This window comes from Miscanthus floridulus, chromosome 5, assembly GCF_019320115.1.
Source record: "Miscanthus floridulus cultivar M001 chromosome 5, ASM1932011v1, whole genome shotgun sequence".
Classification (NCBI taxonomy): Eukaryota; Viridiplantae; Streptophyta; class Magnoliopsida; order Poales; family Poaceae; genus Miscanthus; species Miscanthus floridulus.
In genome coordinates this window covers 101,933,927-101,944,875 of record NC_089584.1, presented here as the reverse complement: position 1 = coordinate 101,944,875, position 10,949 = coordinate 101,933,927, and the positions used below count along the sequence as shown (strand labels likewise).

The window sequence follows — 10,949 nt, the reverse complement described above, 5'->3', positions numbered from 1 at the left end:
ATCGGAGTTCTCCTATTCTTGCCTCGCTCTGGTAACGTGTTTAATTGGGGGCTCTAGCCACTCCCTCGATCAATCTCGCCGTCTCCCTCGTCCATTCCCGCCTCGATTGGCAGCGTCGTCCTGTAGCTGTAGCGCTGCACCAGCGTTCTGCAGGCTGCACATGTATGTATGTATGCGCCATTAGTGTACGCGTACCTGATGCAAATTAATTAAGCTGCGCGAGTTCATGCCATAGCATTGTCTTGAATGTTTGGGAGTACTTCTGTTTCTTGAGAACAGAGAGTTACTAGTTCGGGTGTCTTCTAGGGGAGCGAAAGAGCTATAGATTCTTCGATCTCGATCTTCTCTCTAGTGACTCTCTAAAGCAAGCAATCGTGCATTAGAACTCGCTAGTCAAGCCTAGGACGAGACTAAGTTATCTGGATAAACCGCTACGGCTTGCCTTTAACTCTCCTGGACCCAATCATTGTTGCAAACAAATATTATCGCCGTGTTTTAGTCAGACCATGATCTGCGCCGTCGCTAAAATAGCTGAATTATTTCGACGACAGACAGAAATGCGGCACTGTTCCATTGCTTTCGTTTCGTGCATCCATCGCTAGCTGATCTCTCAATAATACTAGCTAGCTAGCTACTACTATAAACACTCTACCGATTCATGTCGTTCGGTGTGGTTCTCTCCTATCTGTGCCGATCTCAGAGGTCACCGCAGGGCAGATTTTGCTGTTGCTGCCAAAAGGAGTTGCCAGCAGCAGGCAGCAGGCAGCAGCATGGCAAGAAGACCAGGGGCAGAGACAGAAAGCTGGGCACTGCCGGGCATCGGCCGCGGTGGCGTTTCTGGCGACCTTCTCCCGGCATTCGGCGAGCTCTCCCCTTCCGTCGGGAACAACGCCATCAACCCTTACGACTGCAGCTACAGGTGCGGTAGACGGTTGCTGCGCATGCAGATATAGGGGATACCATGCCACATACGCGTCCGCGCGCGTTTTTTGATCCATGCACTGACGCCTGCCAGGGTCTATCAGGTGGTGGCAGGGGTTCCTGATCGTGCTGGTGCTCTACTCGGCGTGGTCGTCGCCGTTCGAGCTGGCTCTCGAGAAGGCCGCCACCACGCCGCTTCTCGTCGTGGACCTGATCGTCGACGTGTTCTTCGCCGTCGACATCGCCGTCGCCTTCTTCGTCGCCTACTTCGACAGATCCGCCAATCTCTTCGTCGACGACCGCAGGAAGATCACCACCACGTAGTATTTTAGCACTAGTTAACTGATCGACCATCAATCTTATGCACGTACAAACTGTGTACGCCAAATAAAAAACATGCTTGCGTGCACGGTGCACTCATTACTCATCAGGTACCTCGCACGGCCGTCGTTCGCAATGGACGTGGCCTCGACGGTCCCGTTTCACGTAATCTACCGGCTGGTGAGCGGCAGGAGCACTGGATTCAGGTACCTCAACCTTCTCCGGATGTGGAGACTACAGCGCGTCAGTAAGCTCTTTGCAAGGTACGTACGCCATGCTTCTCTTCTTCTCCATGCATGTGCCTTGTGCAGTACACATCCTATGTATTCCTGCAGGTTGGAGAAGGACATACGATTCGACTATTTCTACACCAGGCTCATCAAACTCTGCGGCGTGACGTTGCTGGCGCTGCACTCCTCGGCGTGCATCTTCCTGTGGATGGCGTTCCACCACGGGCACGGGGACGAGGAGCACACGCACACCTGGCTCGGCAGCCAGGTGCGCGACTTCGAGGGCCGCAGCGTCTGGGTCAGCTACACCTACGCGGTGTACTGGTCCATCACCACGCTCGCCACCGTCGGGTACGGCGACCTGCACGCTGTCAACCCCGGCGAGATGGTGTTCGCCACCTGCTACATGCTCTTCAACATCGGCCTCACCTCCTACATCATCGGCAACATGACCAACCTCGTCGTCCACGCCGCCACCAACACCTTCAAGATGGTATAGTATGTGTAGATGCCTCTCGCACGTGTCTGCCATCATCGGCAACATCATAAGGCGGTGAAGTCTTGATGCATGTTTGCTTTGGCGGCACGCAGAGGGACATGGTGCGGCGAGTCTCGACGTTCGGGAGCGTGAACCGGCTGCCGCCGGAGCTGAGAGAGCAGATGATGGCGAGCGCGCAGCTGAGGTTCAGCACGGGGGAGGTGATCCAGCAGCAGCTGCTGTCCGACCTGCCCACGGTGCTCAGGTCCCGGGTCGCGCACCACCTCTTCAGGGACACGGTCCAGCGCTGCTACCTGTTCCAGGGAGTCTCCAACGACCTCGTCCTACAGCTGGTACATGAACATTCGCACGCACTCGATTCGATCCATAGCCCCCAGTGACCTGACCACCATGACCTCGGGATGCGTGCAGGTTTCAGAGATGAGGGCAGAGTATTTCCCTCCCAAGGCGGACACTGTCCTCCAGAAGGTGACCTCGACAGACTGCTACATCATCGTGTCCGGCGCAGCGGTAAGCACACAGTAATTCACACCTACGTCTCTGTCTGTCAATAACCTTATCTGCTCCAACATTGTTTTTTATCCCGTTCCTTCTGCTTGCTTACAACAGGACGTGTTGACAACTGCTGCTGATGGAACAGAGAAGGCAAGCCATTCGAACGCTGAACATCATGAGTGACTGAGCGTCAATCTCTTTCTTTTCTTTGCTCAGTAACGTGAAACTCAGTCATGAAAGAAACTTCAGTCGCTTTCTTGGCTCTTTTTTATGCCAGCGAGAGTTTTGATCAGCTGTGGTGTGGTGCCCTCTTTCAGCTGGTGATGAAGATCGGGCCACACGGCATGGCAGGGGAAATGGGCGTCATTTTGGGCGTCCCGCAGCCGTTCACCGTCCGTAGCAGCAGGCTCACGCAGGCCGTGTGCATCAGCCTCAGCCATCTTCTGCAGTGTTCCAACACTGCAGATGCCAACACCGTTTACGCCAATTTTGTTCAGCACCTCAAGTCTCTCAAGGAACAAGTTTCAGCGGATGCGCCGCTTTTCGAGGAAATCCTTTCCAAAACAAGCATGGTAAAAAAAAATCGAAACTTGCACTGTGAACTCTAAAACTTGGTGTGCAACATGTCTTGTTTGCCCAGGATGAGCTTCAGATCGGCTACATTTTTCAGATGCAGCATAAGAACGGTGACGGCGCCAGGATGGTTCCAAGCCAGGATCAGAATGCCAGCTTTGGCACCGAGCAACACGAAGAGACCGCTCCCTCTCCCTGCATGTTGCCGCGTCGACAGCACGGACTACGAGTGGTGATTCATGATCGCTTCCCCAGCCATGGCACCGAGAAGCAACGGAGCCGTGCTGCGGGGAAGCTCGTCCTCCTTCCGGATTCGCTGCAAGAGCTGATGAAAGTCGCTGAGGCAAAGTTCGGGAAGGCGGCGAGGCGGGTGCTCACCGTCGACGGCGCCGAGGTCGACGACGTTGCCGTTCTAAGGGACGGAGACCACCTGGTGCTGTGTTGGTAGGACTGACCACTAGAATGTTGCAAGTAGTGCAAGCACGTGCAAAGCGTTTCACCTCTCCCTATTCTCGAAATTTTACGAAAAGAGAAAGGGTGACAATAAAGTTGAAAAAGGGTCCATCAGCGCCATCCGCGTCGGAGCTATAGGTCTTTGACAAGATCTTCGACGGCAACCTGACTGCGTCCAACGTCGAAGCGCTGGACGCGCTCTTCCCAAACGGTGAAAAGGGCTCGTTTAGGCAGCCGCGAAGACCCAAAGCCACCTCCTAGGTCACACCGCTGCGTCGGTTTTGGTTATTTCCTTTTATGTAATATCAAAACTAGAGACCTTCTGCTAGGATGGTCCAGCTACGGCTGTTTTAGGTCGACCTCCTTTGACGCTCGGTAGATGCGTGTTGTCTATATGCTTAAACTCTTCTTCTTAATACAATGATACACAAATATTTTGCGTATTCGAGAAAAAAGACAATAAAGTTGAGAAAGGGTGAAACGAAAGTTGGATGATGCAATTTCGCCAAGACCTCATGATGTAGATTAAGATGAAACATCCATCGTGAATGTATAGTTTTTAAGACTGCCAACTCATGTGAATTGAGATGGAACATCCATTCTCAATGCATAGTTTTATTCTATTGTTTCATAGACATTAAATTTTATGGCTCATGTGAAGTTTGTAATCGTGGCAAAAAAAAGTTTCATCTAGATAAAACACACTTGTCTCCTCTTAGAAACGTTGTCATATCATCAAAACACATATGTGACAGCTTATTAAATACAAATGAAATTCATGTGAAACTAACACTAAAACTGGCCTGAAAAACTATCCCCAAAAATCACATGGTAGCAGATAAATTTCATAAAAAAGCATCCTAGATTTATAACCCTACATCTCAAAATAAATGCACAATACTTATGATACCAAATAAAATTTAAGAGATTATTAATCACGCCATATTTTAAGACACAAATGTTAATATTATTTTTTTATAAATTTAGTCAAATTTAAGATATAATTGACTCCTTGAAATACAAAAGTGTTCACTTGTTTTAGGACTGAGGGAGCAGTTCCTAATCACGGTGAGAGTAAAAGGGTTTCAGGAAAAGAATATGCAACCGTTGGGGAAGTGCACTGCATGTCTTCATGCCACATCAAAGTGTGGAGTTTTTTTTTTAGATTAAGTGTGGAGTTTTTGTGAGCACCGCTGGAACACCGAAAGGCCCCGGGAGTCTCAGTTCCAAAAAAAGAAGTAAAATGCAGCAGTTATAACCAAGTACAGTAAGCACTACGAGCTATCAAATGATATTACTATCTTGAAATCACACGTCAGTAAGCAGATAGCCATATACAGTAATCAAAAGAGCAGTAATATTTTGCTTAGCATTGCTGAGAAAAAAAGAAACACATATGAGAATTATACAACAATCTGCGCTGGTTGTTGCAGATATATTCCCTGCTAATTCCTTTCTCTAGGGATTTGGGTACTCACAATCCTAATATCAGCACCTACAGAGTTAATCATAACCACCTGTCTAACATGTGGATTCATCTATCGACATGAAAAGCCCAATTTCGTTCCTGAAACAAAAAAAGTAAACAAGTCATCACCCATGTTCCAACTTGCAACATGAAATTTACAAGACAACAAAATAGGCGCACATTCCAGGGAACTAACTACTTGGACAACCACAAGCTGAAAATATTCGAGGTCCTAACAAAAAGAATGTGGATGTGGATTTTGATGACAATATTTTCTAGCATCTATACCACATAAAAGACCAAAGAGAAGTTATTGGACTGTGATTTCAAACCACAAGCAATCCATGAACCATTTGGTGAAAATCCAGAGGTTACATCACCCATCATCTCGTAAATGCAAACATAATCGAACCCAGGAAAAGCCAAAGGGCAGCAGCCAACTCAACTAGTTGTGTGTCAACCACGTAGAACAGATATTTCGTCTTTCAAATAAGGAAAAAGTAAGATGCAACTACCATATAAAGTCATGACTCACAGGTGTTTGTCAACCTGAACTCTAAAGCTTGATACAGAACAGATAATGTTTGGGAGACGCCCATGAAGATGCATTCAAGAGGATGTCTCAGCCATGCCCTCACAAAGTAACCAAATTTTAAACAATATACAGGAAACTTGTGTCACAGTTTTGAACCAAACAGGCCAAGAGTACAAAGGACTCATGAACACAACCCATTTCTTAAATTTTAACAAGTTTAAGGTAGCAAAACATATCAACCGAAAGCTCAATTACTAAGCAAAACTTTGTTTCAGCATAATTGACAGCCCAGTCACTGCACAAAATAGAGAATGAGGCTCCTCTGCACTCAGCAACATTTCTGATTGAGAGAAATCCTTATTTGACACTAGGAAAATGAGTCGTTCCTTTCTTGGCCCTGAAATTTTCTTCGTTCCTTATTTGACACTCACTTGAACTTTCATCCCTAATATGGCACCGCAGCCAAATCCGTTAGCTAACGGTGTTAAGTGGCTGTTAAAAAGACCTTTTTGCCCCTTAACACCGTTAGCTAACAGATTTGGCTGCGGTGCCATATTAGGGATGAAAGTTCAAGTGAGTGTCAAATAAGGAACGAAGAAAATTTCAGGGCCAAGAAAGGAACGACTCATTTTCCCAGTGTCAAATAAGGAATTCTCTCTTTCTGATTCTCAACATAAGTTCAAGCAGTGCATTATATCACAGTAGCTTATGACTACCTTGAAACTGATCCCTTTTCTCCAAATTATAGGTCATTTTATCTTTGTCCTAATTCAAACTTCTCCAATTTTGACCAAGTTTTTAGAAAAATATTTCTAACATCTACAGGTTCAAATAAATGCACTATCAAGACAATATTTCAGGGAGAATTTAATGAAACTGCATTGGTGTCTAGATATTGATGCATTTTCTATAAACTTGGCCAAGTTTAGATAGTTTAGGAGCAAGCTAAAGTGACTTATAAATTGGAACAGAGGGAGTAGCACTCATCCCTCTTTCCACCACAAATACTTAAAACGGTCATCGATAAAAGAAACACAACCCTTAATATGTCATGCCAAATGAAACACACAGATATGACAGCTTGGATAGTACTTCTTTCATATGCGAGTATGCGACACATGATGACATTTCAACTTGTAATCTTTTGAGAAGATAAGTAAATTATACATGAACTTGATTTCACCAAAGAAATCAGATATTCCGGTAGACTTGAGAACTTTCAGATTCAAGTGTAACAAGCTTGTAATACAGTACCCATGGTTGTTCTAGCAAATAACTGAACCATATTGAACCTATCAATCAAAAGCATCAACAAAAGTTCAAGTGGCACAACAATATCTTTGAGGCCAGAATTTGAATACTTCAGTAAAAAAATACTTGATCAGGAATACTTCAGTAATAGCAATATTGATCTAATTTAGCATATGTTGCCATCAAGTGGCACAAGATTTCAATCTCATAAAAAGCTAATCACAGATTTAAGAGACTAATTGACAATAATTTGAAATTTGAAGAATTCTGCGCTCTACTAATTTCCTTGGCAATTCTAACAATGGAAACGTAAAGAGAACAAGTCACTTCCATACCGGGAATGGATATCGCTACTTGCCTGATTTGTTTGGTTCAACCGATAGGGAGGGCCCGGAGGGGTATATCTGGCCGGAACCTATAACGCTCAATCGTGGGCAGGAATGATCTTAAATAGCGTGGGATCCGATACCACCGTAAGCTGATTACAGCTAGTTACAACCAAACGCGAAATAACGGCATCGGGGGACGTTGCGAACTATTTACAGCGCAAAAAGGAGTAACCAACACCACCAAAATACAATGTCAAAAAATGTGAGTCCCAACATTACTCTAAATGGCGAGTTATCAAGGGTGCCGCATGATGACTTTATATGCAGACATGGAATGATGGGAGTACCTATATAAGGGCCGAAATCCTTCTCGAATTGCCCTTCCAGACAAAAAAAGGATGATGTAGCTTTAGTTTAGTCGAATTAACATTCCAGACACATAAAAGGATGATTCAGTTTTAGTTTACTCAAGCATCAAAATGTAATGATACACATAAAGATTACAATAAAAATGACCTGGCACTTTGCTTTAGCAAAATATTGCATTTAGCATAAGCTGCTGAGATAAGTAAACTAACCTCATTTTGAAAGCTTCTAGGCTGTATGCTAAGGAGAAGCATCCATGGCACCATTGTTTTGCTCATCACCACCATCCTCCAACCTCTTACCATCGCCAACATCCCCATCTTCCTCCGCATCACTCTCATCCTCATCCTCATCCTCATTACTGAGACGAGCAATCTCCGCTTGCGCCTTCTCCAAAATCTCCCTCCACTTTGCATCTAGGTCCCTTTGCAAATCCCTCCTCATTTGCTCCACCTCAACCATGTGCTGCCTCTTGCTACTCTCCATCCTCACAAAAACCTCCTCAAACTTCTGAATTGACTCTGTGAGAGCCACGAACCCATTTCGAGCCACTTGAACAGCACTATTTTTCTGCGGTTCCCGTTCACCCAATTCCGCACCTGACCCTGAAACCCTGGGACCTACGACATCCCCGCCACCACCAAGAAGACGCTCAGGAGCTTTCATCCCCCACTGAAAGCGCCGCGATGGCTGCCTGTCACGACGGCGCTTTGCAGCCAGAGGCAGCAACTGGAGAGGCAGCGGAGGCGGAGGCGGAGGCGGGGCAGGCAGCGGCAGCGGGGACGGGCACAGAATTGACACCATCTTGTCGTAGTAGACCCATTTGGAGGGGGAGGGCCCGGAGCGGCGCGAGGCAAGACGCGCTCTCTCCCTCTCCTTCTTAAACTTCTTCCTAAGCGTGTCCACTCGGTTGCGGCACTGCGAATCGGAGAAATACCCCGCGGGACGGTCCGCGGCGGCGCACACGCGGCGGGCGACCTCGAGCCACTCGTCAGGCGCGGATGATGCTGCGCCCCGCGCGGACGAAGCTGTCGCCCCAGGCGTCGAGGAGGGCGAAGGTGGAGCGCTCCGTCCACTCGGGCCCGGAGCGCTTGGGCTTGTCGGGGAGCGGATCCTCAGGGAGCTCGTATGGCGCGAGTCGCGGGGCGAACTCGAAACCGAGAGCGTACCGGTCGGTGCGGCGGCGCTTGGTGCGCGGGGAGGAAGGCGACGGTGAGGCGCCTGATGAGGAAGCAGAGGATGGGGAGGGGGAGGTCGACGGCGAAGGGGACGCGGCGGCGGCCGCGTCGTCGCTCATGGGCGCGGCTAGGGTTTCAGGTTCGTGGTTGGTGGAGTTGTTCGGCGAGGTGGGCTGGCCGGGACCGGTAGGAATCCGGCGAGTTTGGGGCAGGTCGCCCGTTCCTCCGTGGTGCTCACCGCGACACTGTAGCCCAGTGTACTGCGACTGCATACGGGGAATTATAGATAGATCGATACCAAAATAAAAGTTTGTCCTTTTTTAAAGTACAACGGATCATTTTTCTTTTTACAACAACGCAGGTAGGTGAGTTTTAGGTGTTCGGGGGGAAAGCTACAATATGGTCCGTTCGCTTTAAGGAATTTCGAGGAATCTAAATAAAACTGGAGAAATTGTGAGAGAAAATCAATCTAAAATTTAGCCAGGGACAGTACTTCCTCCGTACCAGCCGAACGCGGCCTATATTGGATATTTTTTTTGACACGGCTAAAAATTCAACCTCTGACTCCTTTTCCTTGCGCCGCCCTTTTCCCCTTCTTCCTCCTCACCCCGTCGTCGCCCCCGCCTCGCCGTGGGCACGCTAGGGCTTGGCCAGATAGGTCGTAAGAGCACTAGCCAACGCTAGCGCGCCCCTCCCGCCGCCGCCATGACCCCTTCTCCTCTATCTTTGTCGTCGCGATGCACCACCGTCAAGGCTCCACCACCGCCAAGACCCCCTAACCGCCCTCTAGCCATCTCCACTGCCTGGTCGGCCTTTCTCCCCCCCTAAACCTTCCCTTTCTAAGCCCGCCAAAGTTGGGGAAGATGAGAGGAAGAGCTCGCTAGAACCTTAACTCACGTATCCAGGAGGAGGAGGAGGAGGACATACCTCGCCGGATTCGCTAGGGCCACCGCCGGATCCGCCTGAAGCCTCCATGCCGCCTCAGATCCGCTCGTCGTAGTTAGGGAGGAGGTCACCGGGTGGGAGAGGGGGGGGGGGGAGAGGAGAGTCCATGCCACCACCCGATCCGCTAGCCAGAGTTGGGGAGGATGTCGCCGGAGATGAGAGAGAGAGGTGGGCTTGCGCGTTGGGGGAGACCGAAAGAGGGCGGGGCGTGTGGGCACGCGGGCCATGGGGTGCTAAACGCCCGCACGCCCGTAAATAAGTCTTCGCCAAACTTATTTTAGGGAACAAGAATTTATGAAATTGAGAGCATAGTTGCTTACTAATTATACCAAACCATAAAAGAAAGATACAATGCGGAGCCCCAAATGACATTATTTACCAATTCATACCGTCGATGATTATTACATAGTTATAGAGCTCACCCACACTAAATATCGCCTTTCAATAATTCATGACGGCGTGCCCAAAGGCATAAAAACACTACACAATTCAATATTAAAGGAACCTCTCATGATAGTTGTCGACTAATAAAAAGATAAATTGGAATCCTTACATTAAAGATGTTAGATCCACTAAAGGCCTATACAAATGCGAGGTGCTTAAGAGACACTTGTCGTATATGTATGTATCATTAAGATTCATTGTACAATCATTCGTACAATGCAACTAGATGTTTTGATAAGCTTGACCACACTATTAGCATACATTAATCAATGTTGTTAAGCATTTTACCCACCTTATTAGAATCATGTGCGCCATGGCGCACACCCAAGGGGCTCTCTTAAACATTGGTCAGCGAGTAGTACCCATCTCTCTCTTTCTTCCCCTCCTTTATAACCCTACCTCCTCAGTCATATAAGGGGCGAGGACTGCCATCCTCTTTCTTCAACATGCAGGAGTCTTAGCCACTTAGGCTTCTTCAACTCATGGTAGTCTTAGACCTTTCTTCACAAACCTCGATGTAGTCGTTTTTAACCCTATAAGTACATCAATCCTATTAGTGGGTTTTGGTGAATAGATGATGATGCATATAAAGAACTAATTATGTTTTATGAGAATTTCAGTTATACTCTAATGTGAAAAGTGCAAATGGAAACATGGGACCCCTCAATTTCTACTTCAATGAAAGCTACGACACTTTGCTTCATTCGAAAGGATGTTTGTGCTTAATTTAAATTTATTTTGTACTACTAAAAGGGATCAAGGTCTCATTAAGTGCTCAAATGGATTCCTGACATAAACCTTAGACACCCCTAGAATAGCAAACCCAGTTGACTTCCTAGAGTTGTTTCTCGAAAGAACCACGCATAAGTAAATATTTTCGAAAATGTGATACGAATCTTAATTATGTGTCCACTATATCTTACAGTATAGAAAGCATTTTC

The 10,949-nt window shown here is 47.4% G+C and overlaps 1 protein-coding gene and 1 pseudogene across 1 annotated transcript; one reads left to right on the top strand and one right to left on the bottom strand.

Annotated features, from left to right (window-relative positions):
* Window positions 1–770: 770 nt before the first annotated feature.
* On the top strand, window positions 771–3,487 carry LOC136455025 (potassium channel KAT4-like). Its single transcript, XM_066455222.1, has 9 exons — window positions 771–919; window positions 1,026–1,241; window positions 1,353–1,505; window positions 1,578–1,965; window positions 2,064–2,303; window positions 2,383–2,481; window positions 2,581–2,616; window positions 2,784–3,058; window positions 3,196–3,487. The coding sequence occupies exons 1-9, from the start codon at window positions 771–773 to the stop codon at window positions 3,485–3,487; spliced, it is 1,848 nt and encodes a 615-aa protein (XP_066311319.1).
* A 1,287-nt stretch (window positions 3,488–4,774) lies between these two features.
* Window positions 4,775–8,844, bottom strand: LOC136452800 (trihelix transcription factor ENAP2-like; annotated as a pseudogene).
* Between the last annotated feature and the right edge of the window lie 2,105 nt (window positions 8,845–10,949).